Source organism: Vigna umbellata, chromosome 1 (genome assembly GCF_029865625.1).
Source record: "Vigna umbellata cultivar VRB3 chromosome 1, Vumbellata_1.0, whole genome shotgun sequence".
NCBI lineage: Eukaryota > Viridiplantae > Streptophyta > Magnoliopsida > Fabales > Fabaceae > Vigna > Vigna umbellata.
Window position 1 is genome coordinate 74,218,602 of NC_142165.1, and position 20,245 is coordinate 74,238,846.

Below are 20,245 nucleotides of genomic sequence, written 5' to 3' on the forward strand. Positions count from 1 at the left end.
ATGAGCTAAAAAAAAATTAAATGCACATTGGAATAAAGCTTGGAAATTTCACGGTAGTTGGAATTGAAAAATCATAACTTAGCTAACAAAACTTAAAATGCACATTGCAGCAGCTTTGAATGAATATCATCACAAGAAAGCAATATTCTAATATATATATAATATGAAAACCCAAAACCCCTTGAAGCTCTCCTATCTCTGGACATTGCAGCCATGTGGATTCCCATTAAATCACCAAAATCAATCACGTCTCCTCCTTGTGCTTCTTCCAGCCGTGCCTTTCTCCAAGAAAAAGCCAAATGCCGTGAATGTGTGCTCCACTTCTTCCAGCGTTTTCTCTTAAGCAAATGAAAGCCGCGCTTCCTCTTTTTCCGTGATGAACTTTCTACAAAGCAAAATGAATGTTGTGTGCATCTCATGCATCCACGTAGCAGCTGCTCCTCTCCATTCACCAAGAATCAACGTGCACTTCTACTCAATACTAAATCCCGTGTGCTAAAAAAAAAATAGAAAGCCGAGAGCCTAGGCCTCCACGCACTCCGTCACCTTCAAACCAAAAACTTTAGAAAGCTCCAGCCACCCCACTTCCTACGCGAACCAGTAACAGCCTCCTCCCTCCTATTCTCCCTTCTTCCAAACTAATAAAATGAACTCCTACTCAAGTGGCGGCTGTAACCCTCACTTTCCATCCATTCACATCATGTGCTCTCTAAGGTGGCTCTTTCCAGAATATCCAAGTCATTCTCTCCCCTCTGTTTCAGCTACTAGGTCCATCCCTTTTTCTCCAGCTCTCCCCTCTTTTTACTGTGGCCGCTGGACCGAGTGAAGGATTGCTGAGTGCTGGGCTTGCTGCTGCTCGTTGACGCTGCTGGACTTCACCTCTCAAGTCTTGTTGGTCGCGTCTTGCTGGATACACTCCTGTATTTCCCATTTGCTGGATGGACACCCACCTCACGTGCTTCTGGACCGAGAGCTGCTGGAATGATGTGCACCCCCCTTCCAGGACGTGGACATGTGCTTTCCGGATGCTACTGGACTTCAAAGCTGGACACAAGGTTGCTGGGTGCACCGCCTAAGATGCTGGACTTCACGTGGACCAAGCCATGTGCTCTCACCTCCTTTTTTTTTTCTCCAAGACGTGGCATCAAATCTCCAAGCACTGGATGGGAGTTGCTGGACCGCGTGCCTCCATTTGCTGGATGTCACTTCACTTTCCACGTGCTCCGTAAAAGCCAAAACTGAATTGCTTTTCTCCAAATTGGAAACCACGTTCCAGCCAAGAAAGGGTGTGGTGGCTCCCACTTTTATTCCAACTTAGATGCTTCCAAAATTAATTTTTCCATGGGCACTAGGCCGTGAGCTTTTGATAGAATTGAAAAGATTACTTTTGATGGACCCCATGCCGTGACCTTTGCTTAGAATTTGTGGCAACCCACTTTCTCTTCAATTCCACAATGAAAAATTATTTTCCCAATTGAAAACAGCACTTCATGCATTCCAACCAAAATATATATATTTTTTTTAAAAGCTTCTCATGTGATGTAGCAGAGCTCCCTGCTGGACGGACTCCATAAGCCATGTGCTCCTCCATCTAAATGAAAATGAATTGCTTCTTCCGCACACAAATCACATATTGAAATCACCGGAAGTCCATTCAGCTCTCCTTCTTGTTCACACTCAAAACAATTTGGACCTCCTTGCAACCAATTAAGAATCTAGAACCACATTTAATTTCTTTTTGTGACCATGAGATGCATTGTCCAATGATAAATTCCAGCCACCACAAGTACTAAACAGCAAGCAAACAATGCAAACATATTAGAACACTCAAACAATAATCACTGGACTGACATAGGGGAGTAAAAAAATTACTGGGAACAGTACAGAACTAATTTGAACAAAGTAAAAACTATACGTGAAAATAGACATCTAGACGAAACTATGAAAAAAAATTGCATGGAAAACGGATAAGAATTGAACTCAAACGAGGACACACAAGTTGACACAACATTCACGCAGCACTGTGCGAAAATTGAAATGACTGAGATGCATTGGGCTCAATTGCCATTTCTCATTTAACCTTCAAATGTCCCAAATTGTATCTCCAAATTTTCCTTGTAAAATAATTAGCTCAGATAATTCAAATTAGTTAAAATAAGAATTTCCGATCAAATTTAGCACAATTAGGAAAAAAAGGATAATACTGTACATTCAAGCACAATTCCCTAATTAAATTTGGTACAATAAGCTAAGTGAAATTGAGAAAATATTGACTCATGAATCTCCATTGCAACTTTCTTCCACTCTAGGAAGCCGTCTGAGTTGTGAATCACCTCTCCAAGCTAGCCTCCATATCCATTCACCATAATCACCAATCATCCGCTGCTTCACATCCAAAAACTCCTAACCAATCTGCTCATGAAATTCCAAGTCTGCAGCTGCTAATTCTACTGTTCCATTGGTGTCAGCAAGCTGTCCAAGTCTCTTTGCACCTCCAATCTCACGGATCATCTTCTCTACATCTCCTAGGATGTATCAAGTGGTATTCAGAGCATAGGTTCTAAATTGAACCGTGAGATAAGTGGCTTCATCTTTCATTTTTCAAACTGTCATTCAAATTCCTGCTATGTCTTGTGGTTCTGCTAAATTCTGTTTCTGTTTCAGCATCTATGATGTGTTTAGGCTTCTATGTTTTGAGTTTTATTGATACCAGTTCTATTTGCTTGAGTCTATCATCATTTTATTCGGTTATCTCTTGCTGTTTTGAGTCATTTTTACCATTTAAACATCATTTCTGGGTTTTGTCTTAAGTCTTGTTAGTTACTTTGCTGTTTTTGTTATCAAATCTGGTTTCAGCCAAGTTTTACCAAAAATCTGAGTTGTTTGAATGTGGCTACACCAATTAAGAGCAATGAATACTTCAGAAATGAGCTCAGGTGTTTAGATCTACCATTCAAACTCAAATCTGTGCAGGTTGTTCAAAGCTGACAGCATTTAAGTTCTGTTTTTTTTTTTGTGCTGCACTGTTACTGTTTTATGGTCATTTACTGATCTAATGAACAGCAGTTGATTGATCCATTGTCTGAACCATTTGGAAGATGAAATGAGTTGATTCCAAATAGTTTGTCATGTGGCAAGAGTGTCTAAGCATTTGGCCGAGATGCATGTGTTTCCTTGGGTAAATTCTGCTTAATTGTGTGTGGTTAGTATTAGATCATTGCTAACCATCATCAACACTGAATTTCTGCATTTGTGCAACTTTCAAATACCATTTCTAACTCCTCTTTGCTGTTTTCAAATCAGAATTACTTTTGAATCAAAATTTGACCATGCTAGTTGTTAAATTTAGCTGAAAGCTGGTACTGCAGTAGTGATTCTCTGTTTTATATAGTTTTGATGCATCCAATTAGTTCCAACAAGTCATCATTCATCATCAAAACATGTTTGAATCATTGGAAAATAACTAGGTGCAGTACTGTTCATTTGGTATATTTTTCTGCATTGAAAAATTGATTCTGCTGAAAACTTGCTGGTTTATTGTCAAATTCTGCACTGCATTACTTTGCTTGATTCATCACTTTTAGATGCAGTAAAAGCCATGGTCCATTTAAAATATTAAGATAACAATTCAAAAGAGATATTACATATGTTAAAAGGCACTTAGGACCATTGCATCATCAGTGTTGAAAGTTTGAAGTGTATAGTATTGTTGCTGTTAAAATCTGGTGCAGAAATCTGGTGCAATTCATTCAGGCATTTCATCAAACAGTTTTATCAATTTTCAATGCATAGCCAATTCGTGTGTGATTCTGATCTAAAGTCTTTTCTTGTGTTTTAAATCTGATCTAGAACCCTTCTTAGGATCTATTTGAGGTGCCACCGTGTTTGGAAACCCTGTCATTGCTTGATTTTCGATTTTTCTACATTCTGCACACCATCTGTTTGACAAAAGTCCTGGTGTTGCTGTCACCTGGATGTGATTTTGCTGGCAATTGTGGTGGTACTTTCTGTGATTAACTGGTTTGTTGGATAGGTGAATTATAACTCAAATGGCTCATTGCAAGTGGAAGCATCAAAGGAAGTTCAATTGGTGAGGAAAGTGAATGAAGTTGAGCCTTGAAGAAGGAAAGGCCGTGACTTGCAGCAGAGTTCCATACTGTAGAAAAATTAATTCCTTTGTTTAAGCACTTTGCAGCTGAGAGAATTGTGTAGAATCCAGTAGATTCAAGTTCTTTGAGAGCAACCAAAGCTGCATACATTGTTTTCCTAGCCTATTCTAACTTTTCCTTTCCAAGTTATCCAATTTTCTTTGTAATTTCCATTGTTTTCTTTGGTTGTAAGTTCCAAATCCAAGCAAGTGAGGTGCTAGAGTTCACAAGTGCTCTTCCCTCATTTGTAACTAGACTCAAAGAAGTCTCATAACCTAAAATTGAGTAGGCGGTGAGTGTGTCTTAGATCCAAAGTCTAAGCCTCACCTAGGAGACCTCACTTTAATTGCTTTTCCAATTTTCGACTAGATAGCATATATCTTGTGCGAATAGGAAGCTCTCTTAGGGGTCCGAATTTAGAGTTTAGGTTGTGTCCTTTGATTTTTAAAAGTGATTTTAGTTTAAAGGGTAACTAGTAGTAACCTAAGACATTTCTGGCAAGGCAAGACTTGGTACTTAAGTAGTCTTCATGACTCACCTCTCTTACCTAGGACTTGTCTAAAGTGTGAATCTTGTATATCTTTTACACTAGAAAAACTTTTAGAAACAAAGATGTCTGGTTATTCATATAGGTCTTCTAGGAATTTTAATTTTGATAAGCAACTTACTTACAAAGGCATCAAAAGAGAACATGATAAAGCTAGAAGGAAGTCTTGTTCATCTTATGAATTTGATAGGATTGAAGATGATTTGTATAAACAAGCTAGTGAAAACATTCCATTCTTTGGTGATGATATTGGTGCATTAACATACCTAGCTTGGGAAAAGGAAATTAATGACATGCATTCATTCATGGTGAGAAAAACTAAATACGAATCCTTCTATTCTAGAGATAATGAATCTTATATTCTTAGTCTTTACACTTCTAGTTTTAAAAAGCATGCAAGAGAGTGGTGGGATGATAGGCAATATCATGTTAAGATAGGTAGAAAATATCCCATTCATGATTGGAATGAATTGAAAGCTTGTATGAGAAGAAAGTTTGTGCCTCGAGAAATTGAAAGAAACTTAGAACTTATGAGAGAGCTTATTAGAAAAGGTGAGTCATTCATTCAAAATATAAGTGGGTTCTCTCATAGGGAAAGTGAGTTTTTCGAAAAACTTAAGAGGCTATGGGAAGAGACAAGCAAATATAGAATTGAGAGATTAAAAAGAGAGAGAAGAGAGCAAGAGAGAAGAAAAGAGGAAGAAATAGAGAGAAGAGAAAAAGAAAGAAGAGAAGAAGAGAAAAGAAAAGAGCAAGAGAGAAGAGAAGAGGAAGAAAATGAGAGAAGAAAAGAGGAAGAAAAAGAGAGAAGAAAAGAGGAAGAGAGAGAGAGAAGAGACGAGGAAGGAAGAGAAGAAGAGAAAAGAAGAAAGAAAGAAAGAAAAGAAGCACAAAGAAGAGAAAAGGAAGAAGTTGAAAGGATAGAAATGGAAGAAAAGAAAAAAAGAGAGCAACTAAGGGCAACATATCCTCCTACCCTAGAAGCTAGACTCTTAAGGGGAGGTTTTCTATCCTTTCACTTTTCTCCATTTATATTTGAAATTTCCAAATTTCACTTTTCTTTCAAAGACTTTGCCACTCCATCCTTAAAAATGTTATCACTTTCAACACATGCAAAGTCACAACTTGGGTTATGGATACCTTTATGGTTACCAATAACTCAAGATACAAATAAAATTTCAAATGAAGAAAGGTTTCTTTGTTATATTAACATTAAAAATTTCAAAATTAGAAAACCTTCTTCTACACATAGTCTTTTATATATATTATTGGGTCAAAGAAAACTAATTAGAGATATGTTTGATGCTTATTGCAGATGGATATTTGACCCAGGAGGAACCCTTGTGAAACACCAAAAATAAGTCTTCAGAAGCACCATCAGATTTGAGGACAAATCCTTCTCAAGAGGGAGGGGATGATACAAGAAGGTCTAACACCATAGGACCCATCACAAGGGCAATGACCAAAAAGCTCCAAGATGAATATTCTCCTCAAGGTCAAGTACTATTTGCTATCTTTGGATGGAAAATTGGAGAACAAGAAGATATGCCAAATCTGCCAAAACATGGAGAAGGGTAAAAAGGACATTTCTATACAAAAAGGGGTGTACTTATCCTTCTATGGGCTGCATTAGTAAATGTTTTTTTTTCACATAAAACTCAATTTTCACATGTTTTAGAAGCCATACATGTAGCACATGGGTTCAGATCTGCAACATGAAAATTGCTTGCTTAAAGCCTTGAGATTAATCTATAAAATCTCATAGGAAAAGCTTGTAAATCACTTTTGGATTGTAGTAAAGAATTTCTGCTGAAATGTTTAGCAAATTCCTTCTCCAAGAGTCACTTCTTAGCTTGATCTCCATTGCAACTTTCTTCCACTCTAGGAAGCCGTCTGAGTTGTGAATCACCTCTCCAAGCTAGCCTCCATATCCATTCACCATAATCACCAATCATCCGCTGCTTCACATCCAAAAACTCCTAACCAATCTGCTCATGAAATTCCAAGTCTGCAGCTGCTAATGCTACTGTTCCATTGGTGTCAGCAAGCTATCCAAGTCTCTTTGCACCTCCAATCTCACGGATCATCTTCTCTACATCTCCTAGGATGTATCACCTTACATCCATGGGCTGATATTTTTACAAAACTGTTGAACAGAGAAATATTTTATACTATTCGAAATGAACTAGGAATCTTAAATGACAGTAGCATAAAGTAATGATTTTTGTTTGATTAAAGTCGATTGTGTTATGTATGAAGTTGATTGCTTTACTATTTATCATTGCACTCATACATTTACACACACAGATTATACCTGTAATAATTCCTGTATTGCAATGATTCTAAAATGCTTGATCTGGAAAGATCTTGAAAGATTTTGCAGGAACATTGCTTCTGGATTAACCACTGAAGATACAACTCAAATGGAGAGCAATGAAGTCGATTGCAACAGTGGATCAATCGATTACTGTTTAACAGGGGTTATAAATTCCATGATTTGGAATTCTGTTATTATGATTATTAATCATATATTGTTGATTGTTTCATTTTCAATATATCTCTATTCTTATAATTGATTGAAATTACTTGAGATAATATTGAGATTGTTGATTGATATTGTATTTATGCTACATTGATGTGTTTGCACAATTTCTGATTTGATACAATATTGTCACATGCTTATACATGTTACGAAATGTTCTGTTAAAACTCTATTGTGCATTTGAATTTTGATTATAAAACATGCATAATGGCAGGGGGAGCATTGCATAGGATCTTAGATAATTTCACATGCCTACACTTTAGGGGGAGATTATATCTTTATCATGTGATTATCTGTGACAGGGAGAGAATGATTGTTTGATTAATATGATTTACTGATGCATCTCTGAATAACTATTTGTCAGCATGTCTTTATCATAAGGCATACCTTTTTTGCTAATGCACAAAGGGGGAGAATGCTGGGATATTCATTTTGAGAAATACTGGGATATTCATTTTGAGCTACAAAATGTTGGGAGAATACCAAATGCTGGGAGAGTGCTCTGATATTCTTTCTAAGCTCTGATATACATTTTGGTTGATCTGATATACTCTTGTATGATCTGATATGAATTAATTTAAAAAATGATAATACTTCAAGACGTTTGTTCTGATACATTTTGATACATTTTGATCATTTGCTAGGATGATGACTCTGATGATGATGAGTGATGAGTTGTACTTGGCATCTACTGATGGATGCCCCCTTTGTTATAGATAATGATTTATGTTATTCTACTGTCGTTATTGCTTTACTTTATTTTGTTCTGTTTTCATTGTTTTCCTTTTGATTGTAGTATAAGATTATTGTACTATGCTTGAATGAACTACATTGCTTTGGTTCAACTATTTTAATAAATGTCTTTCTTAACTCAAGGATTTTGTTGACCAGAATAACCAATTTCCTTCTTAGCCCAGCCAAGTTACAAGCCATGAAAAGCCCTTGTGATGACAACTTGCTAGTGAGTATGTTTGATTGTGGCTAAACGAAAGGCAAAGTTAATTTGTGTGACATTGTGATAGCAGAGTGGAAAAGACACCAACACCTCACTATACACCTTTGAGTTGAGTGATACACTTTTGAGTGCTTGAGTGAAACACTTTCCTTGGTGAGCATTAGTTCTTTGAATTTTTGATTACATCCGTTTTTTGGTTTATTGATCATTCTAAAGGATAACATCTGTTGAATTATATGAGCAACACATTGATTTTGATTGAATTAAGGCATATGTACATCTTGACTAACATCTGTATGCTGAGTTGATAAATCTGATCTCTTGTCCTGGAAGAAAAAGTTTTTGAAAAATGTTGAGTTATTGTAGTGATTGTTTTGATTAGCTGAGTTACATTATGTTTTTCTTGAGGACAAGCAAAGTTCTAAGTTTGGGGTTGTGATAACAATTGAAAATACCGTTATCTGTGATGTAATCTTGACACTAAATGCACCCTTCTCTCCTTAGAAACTTGCTTGGAGTCATGTTTTTCTGTTAAGTTGTGTAAATAAGAGAGTTGAGGTTGAATTTAATGGTTTTATGAATAATTTCCCTTGTTTTGGCAGGAAATGAGATAATATGAAAAGTATAGCTGAAGTGCCCAGGAGATGGAGCTCAGAAAGGCTTGGAAAAGCACAAGAAGGGAGGAATGCTCGAAGCTTGGGCGACCTTTTTGAAGGCTTAAACGCAGAAGAGTGCCGCTCACCGCCCGGGCGCCCCTTTTGGGCGCTTAAGCGTCAGAAGCACGAAGCTTGGGTGCCCTTTTAGAGGCTTAAGCGCAGAAGAGTGTCACTTACCGCCCGGCGCCCTTCTGGGCGCTTGAGCGTCAGAAGCACGAAGCTTGTGCGCCCCTTTCTGAGCCTTAAGCGCCAGGAACCACCGTTCACTGCCCGGGCGCCCTAAGTTGGGCACTTGACACCAGCGACACGGGCTTAGGCCTTATTTCTGTTCTATTTTCCCTCTATTTAAAGGACCCAAATGTTCTAGGTTTTATATCTTTGGCTGGAGGAGCGCAATAACACACTCTTTCATCCTCTGGAGGCGGATTTGGATGCGGGATCTTCCATCTTCTACTTTTAGGGTTTTTTTATCTCATTCTTCTCCATTGTTCATCTAGTTTCACCATGTCTATGGTGAACTAAACTCTATTTATTGTTGGGGGATGATGTAACTGATAACAGTTGAAAAACTGTTATTTTCATGCTTGAAATTGATACTAAAAGCAACCTTTAACATTTAGAAACTAGCTTGAAATCATGCTTTTATTCATATTTTCATAAATAAGAGAGTTGGACAGGTTTATGCTTGATTTCAGTGTTTTTGTGCAGGTTTTAAGGTGAATTTGGTGAAAGAAGTGAAGAAGGAGAGAGATGAACTCAGAAAAGACATCAAAAAGTGCATAAGGAGAAGCCGCAACTTTCGCTCAATGGCAGTTTACGGCTGAGCGGCACTCAGAAGCTCACGGGGGATCCGTTGAGGGGCAAAATGGCCGCTGAGGGGAAGAAACGAACTCACGCACTTACCGCTGAGCGGTACTTTACCGTTGAGCGGTACTTTACCGCTGAGCGGCACACTTATGGGCTTGGGCCTAAATTTTCTGTAATTTTAGAATAGTATATAAGCTTTAGGACGTCTTACGGTTTGTATCTTTGGCAGAAACGAAGCAAACACTCTCTCTTCCACCCCTTTGAAGGAGGATCTTGGATGCTCAAGCTACCTCTTCACCTTCTTGCAAGGTAATTTAGAGAGTGGCATTAACAATGATGAAACGAATGTTGAATTCCTAAAGTATATGAGAGTGGATAAGATGAAATTGATAACCCCAACAACATACTCATCCATATATTCCATTGAAGTGTTTGTATTTTGTTTTAGCCATTGATCAAATTCATGCATACATGTTTATTTTCTGTTTTGCATATTAAACTCCACTTATTTCGTTCTTACCGAGTTTATTACTTGAAACGATTCGGTCACACTTGCCGATTGTTAAACAAGTTTGTGGCGCCGTTTTTTGGTGTTCATAAATTTGTCATCAAGTTTTTGGCGCCGTTGCCGGGGACTCGTAGTTTAACTGGTTAATTTGTGTGATTATTAATTATCTTTGACTTTAATTTTGAATTTCTGTTTTTATTTTTCTGTTTTTATTTTTTCTGTTTTTGTTTTATTTTATTTTATTTTATTTTATTTTATTTTATTTTATTCTCTGAATCTTATATCTTCTCCTATATCTTTTTGTGCTAACCAAATATTCTAGGGTTTTGTGTTCTTGTGAATGCAGGAGACAATTCGAACTAGGAGCAAGATAACTGCAGAACCTCTTCTTGAAGGTTTAGACGAGAGTAGACGGAGGAGAAGAATCCGAACATCTAGAGAAGAATCTGAACATCTAGAGAACTTTTCTAAATAAATACTTCCCACAATCAAAGGTGAACAAAGGCAAGCAAGAGATTTCTTCATTCAGGCAGGGCATGGAAGAATCACTGGGTCATGCATGGGATAGATACAAAAGCTTTCTAAGAAAAACACCCACGCATGGATTCGATGAAGTGGAAGTAGTCCTTACCTTCCTTGGAGGTCTTGGTTCACAAACCAAGATGATGCTTGATGCCTCAGCAGGAGGAAACATTAAATGGAAAACTCCAGAGGAAGCAATAGAAATTATTGAAAATATGGCTACTAGTGATAATGAGCTCAACAGTGAAAGAGGACCTCCTATGCAACAGAAAGAAGTTCTACAATTACACACACATGATGCCTTGCTAGCACAAAATAAAATTCTAACTCAACAGCTGGAGACTCTTACTAAAACACTTGCACAATTGCCTAAAGAGTTGAAAACTGCTGCACAGGTACAATCTCAGTTGTGTGAACTATGTGGAGGCGACCATATCAATGGTCAATGTGCCTTTCCAGCAGAAGCCGTGGAGGATGTGAATTACATGACCAATCAATACCGTCAAGGGAACTACAATCAAGGGTGGAAACCACATCCAAGCATTGGTCAAGGGCAGACTGGGCAAGCTGGTCAATTTAATAAGCAACAACAGCAACCCACCTTATGGCAGCAGATTTCTATGCTTAATGAAAGGTCCATGAGGATGGAAGACACTCTTAATAATTTCATACAGAAAACTGAGTCTACCCAAAAGAGCACTGAAGCTGCTATCAAGAATTTGGAGATTCAGATGGGGCAGATCACCAAGCAGGTGGAAGAAAGGCCAAATAGAAATTTTGGGGCTAATACTGAGGTTAACCCCAGAGAAGAATGCAAGGTGGTAGAGAGTGCTAAAAATGAGATAGTTGAGTTAGACAAAGGAGAAACAAAAGAGAAAAGAGAAATAGAGAGCAAAAATACTTCTCCTTTTCCAATACATCAAGGGAAACAACTGGATTTCACAGAATTATTCAAGATGGTGGATAATGATGCACCTTGGGAGCAGATTCTACAACAAATTACGGTTTACACTAAATCTGATGAAGACGTCTCTACAAAGAAAAGACGTAGAGATGATGAGGCAAAGAAGTGTAAAACTGTTAAAAAGGAGCCATTCCCTCCAAAAGCAACAGATCCAGGAGGCTTTTCTATCCCTTGTACCATAGGGAAGAAAAGGATTAAAAAAGCTCTTCTTGATTTAGGTTCAAGTGTTAACTTGATACCTTACTCTTTACTGGAGCAAATCGGCGATGTTAATATGAAACCTGTAAAGGTTAATTTAGTAATGGCCGATGGATCTTCAAAGGAACCATGTGGGATTGCAGAGGACATCATAGTTTGTGTTGGAAAACTCCAGTTCTTGGCAGACTTTGTGGTGATGAAGATGGAGACAGAAAAGATACCTATCATTCTTGGAAGACCGTTTATGAAAACGACCAAAGCTATCATTGATGTAAACGAAGGTATAGTGGGGCTCCAGGACCGAGAGGAGAGAGTTGTTGTAGATGTCTTTAAAGATGAGACGCAAACACAGGAGGAAGAAGCTAGTTATAAAGCCGCATTTCAAGATGCACACATGACTAGCCATAAAGATGAAAAGCCCAAGGTTACAGGTAACCATTGTTTGTTGTTTCAGGTGCATAAAGGAGAACAGATTGGAAGAGGAGGAAAAGTTCCTGATGACTGGAATAAAGGAAGACCCCAACTTCGTACACCTGTGAGAATAAAAAACAAGTTGTGGGTTGTGAAAGGCTATAAAGAGAAGGAGATGATAGAGATAGAGTCTCCACATTCTAGAAAAATCAAAGCAGTACACAAGAAACAACTGATGAGTTGGTGGGACAAGAACATCAACTATGAAGAAGGAATTTGAACTTTACTGGGTCAAGCTAATGACGTTAAAAGAGCGCTTGCTGGGAGGCAACCCAGTGATTTAAAAACTTTTGATTTTGTTTTGTAACTTTTAATTTGTGGACATTATTTTTGTAAATACTTTATTGGATATAGCATCTACTGAAGGATGCTAGGTGGTTAAGTATCTACTGAAGGATACTAAGTTTGTAACACCTACTGATGGGTGTTGGTAAGTCTGTAACACCTACTGATGGGTGTTGGTAAGAAAATTCTGCACCTACTAATGGGTGTTGGTAAGATTGTAACACCTACTGATGGGTGTTGGTGGATTTTGGGTCAGGCTCGTGACGTTAAACAAGCGCTACCTGGAAGGCAACCCAGTTGATTGATTGTTTTTGTTTGTTTCATTGTAGTAGTATAATAGGATTGTGCATAAGTAACCTGAGAATTGAATTGCAGGGAATCAGTGAGGGGCATGTTTAGGAGGCACGTAGGTTAAGAAAAGAAGGAGAAGAGCACTTCACGAAAGTGCCGCTGAACGGCAAGTTACCGCTGAGCGGTACTATCGCAAAGTGGGCTTTAGTTTCCCCTTAGCGGGACCCGAGCCCATTAGGGTATTTTTATACCTTAAGCTGTGCAAATGCTCTCACTTTCAGGCACTTCTCTACACAAACACTCCCACATACCTTTTCCAAGGTTCTCCACATCTTTTACCTCTTCTCTTTTGAAAAATTTCTCTTCCACTCACTTTCTCACTAGTGTTTCATCTAAGTTTGGGGTTGGAAGAGAGCATCTTAGCTTGGAAGCATTCTCATTGCATCTAGTATCTCCACCCAAGTAAGTAAAAGCATTTTGTTCATTCTAGGGTTCGTGATTTTGAATGTGATTGTCAAAGCATGAATATTTAGGGGTTTTGATTTCTATGCATGATTTGATGATATAATTGATGTTTGAACCGATTAAACTGCATGATTTTGATCTGGAAAACTGAAAATTGCATTTGGGTGGAGTTAGGACAGCTTAAAAAGAGGTTTTTCAAAACTCTGCAGAGTTACCGCTCAGTGGTAAATTGCCGCTGAGTGACACTCTACCAAACCTGAAAGTTTTGAAAATTTGTGTTCTGGAATGTGGCACTGGTGGCACTGAGGGGTAATTCTGACCCTCAGCAGTGGTTTAGCTTCGAAAGGAGTTGTATTCTGTGTTTTACTAGTGATTAACATCATGTTCTGTGGTTTTGTATCTGTGTTTGATTGCAGGAATGACATCCTCTTCAGGAAAAAGATTGAAAACCATGGCAACCAAGAGAAAGGAAAAGGAACCAGAACAACCCCATTCTAGTAGGTTCCTCTCTCGGAAACATGAGAAGCACTTCAAGGTGGTGCAAGACAGGAGACTCTTTATGGAGAGAAAAGTTGGAATGATACCTAATTTTGCTCCTCAATTTGGAGAGCAATTTTTATGGAATGACTGGGGAAAGCTAGCCACATATCCTGCACCTGCCAACATAGCTGTGGTAAAAGAATTCTACACCAATGCAAAGAAGATTGGTGATTATCCAACTGAAAATTATCTAGGCTATGTCAGAGGCCATGCTATCAGGTGATAGCTGATGAGATTAGTGCGTGTGCCAATACCTCAAATAACAAAGCACCCCTAGGACATCCCTCCTTAATCACTCACCTTTGCAAGATAGCTGGGGTGGACACTTCTGCTCCACCATTTGAAAGGCCAAGAAAAGCCATTGATGAGGCCTATTACAGACAGTACTATGGAGGTGAGGAGGCAGCTCAGCCAGTTCCACCACGCCGTGCTCGCAGAGAGAGAGGGCAAGCACAGAGCCAGACATCTGCTAAGACACATGAAGCAGAACCGTTCCAGATGAGGGACATGTACATGTCTCTTATAGGTGCTCAGTTACAGTCCATTCATAGAGGGCAGGTGGCTACTGTTGAGATGATTGTGGGGATGTATGATACACCTCCAGCTCACAGGTGGACTATGGAGGAATTCCATAATGTGGTAGCTTGGCCAGAGGAGCCAGTGCAAGGAGGAGGAGCTGAAGCAACTGAAGCTTCAGTTAGGGAGATGGAAGAAGATGAAGCTGATGATGATGATGCATTTGAAGATGATGAAGATGAGGAAGAAGAGGAAGATACAGAGGACAACTCAGATTGATGAGGAGCTGAGATAGCATTTACTGATGAATGCTATCATGAACTTATGCTTTTGTTGGTTTAAGTGTTCTGAACTTATTTACTTTGTTTTAGGTTAAGGTTGATGTACTCTATTGGAAACCTGGTTTATTATGATGGTTTGCTATTGACTGTGATTGTGTGATAAGTAATGCTTGATGATGATTATTGATTGATTGATGTTGAGATAGATGTGCACATTAAATGCTTATACAGGTGATTCACAAGCTTTGTGAACAAATGCAGGATATGATGATTGTGATTGTGAGATTAAGCAGGATGTGTATGTCAAATGTGAATGAGCCTATTTGTGAGGTTTTGAGCTCCAGAGTTTTTATTGATTGAATGCTATTACTTTGAAAGCATGAATGATTTTGCCCAGGTTTTCTATGATTGAATCAATTGCTTGTTTTGCATCATATGATCAAGGTCGTTTGTTGGAACCTTTTTTATTGGCCAAATTCATGAAGTTAGGCAACTAAAAGAGAACACTTTGTGTTCTATCCTTTGAACCCTTAGCCTTGAACATAAATTGAAAACCCTTGTTGAAAAGCTTTACCTTGAGTAAAGTAGAAAATCTTTTGTGGTATTGTTAAATGTTCAAGTTTGGGGTTGTTGGGAAAGCATGATAAAGAAAAAGGAAAAGCATTGAGCTAAAAGTTAAGAATAAGAATGTGAAAAGAAAGGAAAAAGAGAAAGAAAAGAAAAGAAAAAGCAAAGCTCAATGTAAAGACAAGTTGGGAAAAATAAGAATAATTGTGTTGTTATGATTCTCTTAACTCAAGGATTTTGTGATCCAGAAAAACCAATTTTCTTGATTAGCCCAGCCACGTTATAAGCCATTGAAAAGTCCTTGTGATGATGCATGCTTGTAAATGTTTTGATTGTGGTTAAATGAAAGGCAAAGTTTATTCATGGGACATTGTGGTAGTGGAGTGAATGAGTGATTACCTCTTATACACTTGTGTGTGAGTGAAACACTTTACCTGGTGAGGAAGTATTCCATGAGCACATGAACATCCATGCTTAATTGATTGATCATTCATGAAAAATAGCATTTGTTTGATATTAACTGACGTTGTGAACACTAAAGCATGTGCACATCTTGATTGAAATCTTGGTCAAAAGTTTGATTGAAGTCTTTGCTTATCTTGAAAAGAAATTTTTGAATGAGTGAACCATCATATGAATTGGTAGAAGATTGAGTTACATCTTGTTTGCTTGAGGACAAGCAAAGTTCTAAGTTTGGGGTTGTGATAACAGTTGAAAAACTGTTATTTTCATGCTTGAAATTGATACTAAAAGCAACCTTTAACACTTAGAAACTAGCTTGAAATCATGCTTTTATTCATATTTTCAGAAATAAGAGAGCTGGACAGGTTTATGCTTGATTTCAGTGTTTTTGTGCAGGTTTTAAGGTGAATTTGGTGAAAGAAGTGAAGAAGGAGAGAGATGAAATCAGAAAAGACATCAAAAAGTGCAAAAGAAGAAGCCGCAACTGCCGCTCAGCGGCAGTTTACCGCTGAGCGGCACTCAGAAGCTCACGGGGGATCCGCTGAGGGGCAAAATGGCCGTTGAGGGGAAGAAACCAACTCACGCACTTACCGCTGAGTGGTACTTTACCGCTGAGCGGCACACTTATGGGCTTGGGCCTAAATTTTCTGTAATTTTAGAATAGTATATAAGCTTTAGGACGTCCTAGGGTTTGTATCTTTGGCAGAAACGAAGCAAACACTCTCTCTTCCACCCCTTTGAAGGAGGATCTTGGATGCTCAGGCTATGCTTTCTTTCATCATTAGTTAGGGTTTTTCCTCTTTGCTCAATGCTTGCTTTGTTTAACTCATTCAATGCATGATTATTGATTTTATCGATACGGGAACGTACGGGGAAGTTTAGATCCTGGGAATTTCTCCCAATAGTATATTGGTTGCCGTTAAGCTCCTGCACTAAAAGAACTAATTATTAGGAATGCTAGAAATCGTATGAACTCGTAATTAGGGATAGGCCTTCTTGCAAGGTAATTTAGAGAGTGACATTAACAATGATGAAAAGAATGTTGAATTCCTAAAGTATATGAGAGTGGATAAGATGAAATTGATAACCCCAACAACATACTCATCCATATATTCCATTGAAGTGTTTGTATTTTGTTTTAGCCATTGATTAAATTCATGCATACATGTTTATTTTCTGTTTTGCATATTAAACTCCACTTATTTCGTTCTTAAGTCTTAAATAATCAACAAATCACATAACTAAACTAGGCCGTGAGTCCTTTGGGAGAACGATACTTGGTCTTACCGAGTTTATTACTTGAAACGATTCGGTCACACTTGCCGATTGTTTAACAATAAACTCTATTTATTGTTGGGGGATGATGTAACCTTGTGAACTCTCATGTATTTGAATTAATTCTTAATAATATATGTTTTTTCATTAATTGTTAGAGTAATTAATCTGTTACAACACTTGCTTTGTTTGATTCATTCAATAGCATGATTTATGAATTGCATGAGTGTCGGGAGGTTCCTTATAATTCAGGTTCTTGTTGAATTACTCTCAAGAGTAATATTTCTCAGGGATGAGGGTATGAGTCTTGGTCGTCTTAAAGCTCTTGATCTTCACATTTAATTACTAGGAATGCTGGGAATTGCATGAACTGGTGATTAAGGACAGACTTATTTCGCCGAGGGATCAGGTTTCAGTGATTTAGTGAGTGACGTTAACATTAATGCACAAAGAAGAATTCTTACATACATGAGAGAGAAATTGGTGAAATCTAACCCCAACAACATACTCATCTCATATTAAATAACATCCGTTCATCACTGTGCGATTCTGTTATTGATCAAACTGCATTCATATTTAACTTTTTGTCCTTGCATTTGAAACCAATGATCTCGTTTTCTTTAACTCTTAATTAATCGAGTTATCAAACGACTATATAGTGCCGAGAGTCCTTTGGGATACGATACTTGGTCTTACCATTTTATATTACTTGTGCGATTCGGTACACTTGCCGATTCATCAACAACAACACAATCGACTTAATCAATACATATTAAATTTAAGCAGAATATCTGATTTCATTAATTCTCAAAAGATATTACAATCAAATAAACTACAAAAGACACACTCAAAACATCTAAACAAACAAACTAAGACAAAACAAACAAAACGCATGACACTAGACTGTAAACACAAGACCCCTTTTTATCATCACTGTTCTTCCCACTGTCAGAATCATGTACAAAAGTATCTCCAAAAGCATTTATTCTCAGTGCATAGTCCATCTTCCGATGCAGCTCGGTGAATGATCTTTGAAGCATCATCATTTTCTCATCCAGTCTTTTGAGTCTTTCATCCACAAATTCTTCAAATTTTTTTAGGCTTGAATTTATATCTTGACGAGTCAACATTTAGAGGATTCATTTCTTTAGTGCTGGGAATATATTCATCCTTGAAAATCCACCCTCCTTTAACTTTTCTGAATCCCACAGAATCCAAGAACAATTTTTCCAAAACGTTCTTCTTGTAGCACCAAATAGTCTTTTCATTTGTGATATCCATATTCTGCATTCTTAATTAAGATTTTTGCTAATGAAGACACCATATGGTAAATGATACTCCTTTTGTTTTGTACATTTTAACATATAATCAGTTATCACCAAAGACCAATTCATTTGAGTACCAGTTTGCAATGCAAAAAGCAGGTACACATCTTCACCATTCAGTATGGATCAATCATCACCCCTTGGAAGTAGAATCCAGGTGATCATGCATGCGCATAAGCATTCTTCTTTCCGTAATTTTTAATATCAAAGGATTCATATTTCCCTACCATGTCAAGATTTTTCAAGAAGTTATTATAGATATCAGTTTTGTAAAATCCTGGTATCCCATGATGTGCATTCAGTCCTCCTTGTTGAAATCCCGCTACATACTTCCAGATGGAATAATGAATACTTATCTCCACACCCTTTACTTTGGACGTGAGACAGTTACCTTCCTTTTTCAGATTTGAATAAAAAACCTTCACTAGGTTTGGATAACAGTCCCCTTAAAGTTCAACAAATTTTGTCAGACCAGCTTTCTCCAACCATTCTTGAAATAAGAAGCCTTCACTAAAGAAAAATGAAATGTTTAAACACTTGTGTCTGATCACTTCTTTGTACCACCATTGGCATATGAAATCATTGCGTTGATCGTCATCACTAAACCACCCAAAAGGATCAACTTCTCTTTGATAACAGTTGAAAACCTGTTATTTTTATGCTTAAAATTGATACTAAAAGCAACCTTTAACACTTAGAAACTAGCTTGGAATCATGTTTTTGTTCATATTTTTGGAAATAAGAGAGTTGGACAGGTTTATGCTTGATTTCAGTGTTTTATGCAGGTTTTAAGGTGAATTTAGTGAAAGAAGTGAAGAAGGATAGAGATGGAATCAGAAAAGAACTCAAAAAGTGTAAAAGGAGAAGCCGCAAGTACCGCTCAGCGGCAGTTTACTGCTGAGTGGCACTAAGGAACACCCGTTGACTCCTCTGAGGGGTGAAAATGCAGCTGAGGGGAAGAATCAACTTCACGCACTTACCGCTGAGCGGCACTATTTTGGGCTTGGGCCTAATTTTCTGTAATATTACGAATAGTATATAAGATTTAGGTCTTCCTAGGGTTTGCATCTTTGGCTGGAGACGAAGCAAACACTCTCTTTTCCACCCCTTGGTGGAAGATCTTGGATGCTGAGGCTACCTACTCATCCTTCTAGGGTTCTTTTTTTCATTCTTTCATCATTGTTCATCTAGTTTCACCATGAATATGGTGAACTAAACCTTGTATGGTTGTTGGGGAATCAATGTAGTCTTGTGAAACTCTCCTATATGGAATTTGTGTTTTAGCATCTTATTTTAAGATACATGCTTTCTTTCATCATTAGTTAGGGTTTTTCCTCTTTGCTTAAAGCTTGCATTGTTTAACTCATTCAATGCCATGATTATTTATTTTGTCGATATGGGAACGTACGAGGAAATCCAGATTCGGGGAATTTCTCCCAATAGCATATTGCCTAGACATAGGAATGTGAGGGTTGGTTGTCGTTAAGCTTCTGCACTTCAGAATTAATTATTAGGGATGCTAGGAATTGAATGAACTCGTAATTAAGGATAGGCCTTCTTGCAAGGTGATTTAGAGAGTGGCATTAGCAATTGATGAAAAGAATGATGAATTCCTAAAAGTATATGAGAATGGATAAGATGAAATTGATAACCCCAACAACATACTCATCCATCTAATTCATTAAAGTGTTTGTATTCCTCTTTTCCATTGATCAAATTCATGCATACATGTTTAATTACTGTCTTTTGCATTTAAACCTACAATCAATTGTTCACAAGTCTTAAATAATCAACAAATCATATAACTAACTAGGCCGTGAGTCCTTTGGGAGAACGATACTTGGTCTTACCGAGTTTTATTACTTGATACGATTCGGTCATACTTATCGAGGGTTAAACAAGTTTTTGGTGCCGTTTTTC

General features: G+C 37.7%; 1 protein-coding gene across 1 annotated transcript in view; it reads right to left on the bottom strand.

The window, feature by feature from the left end:
- Positions 1–2,403: 2,403 nt before the first annotated feature.
- LOC148206280 (uncharacterized) overlaps positions 2,404–20,245 on the bottom strand; it is a 32,050-nt gene continuing 14,208 nt past the window's right edge. The window contains exon 4 of the mRNA XM_088107600.1: positions 2,404–2,525. Within this exon, the coding sequence (XP_087963726.1) occupies positions 2,404–2,525 (122 nt within the window). The remainder of the gene's footprint in view (positions 2,526–20,245) is intronic.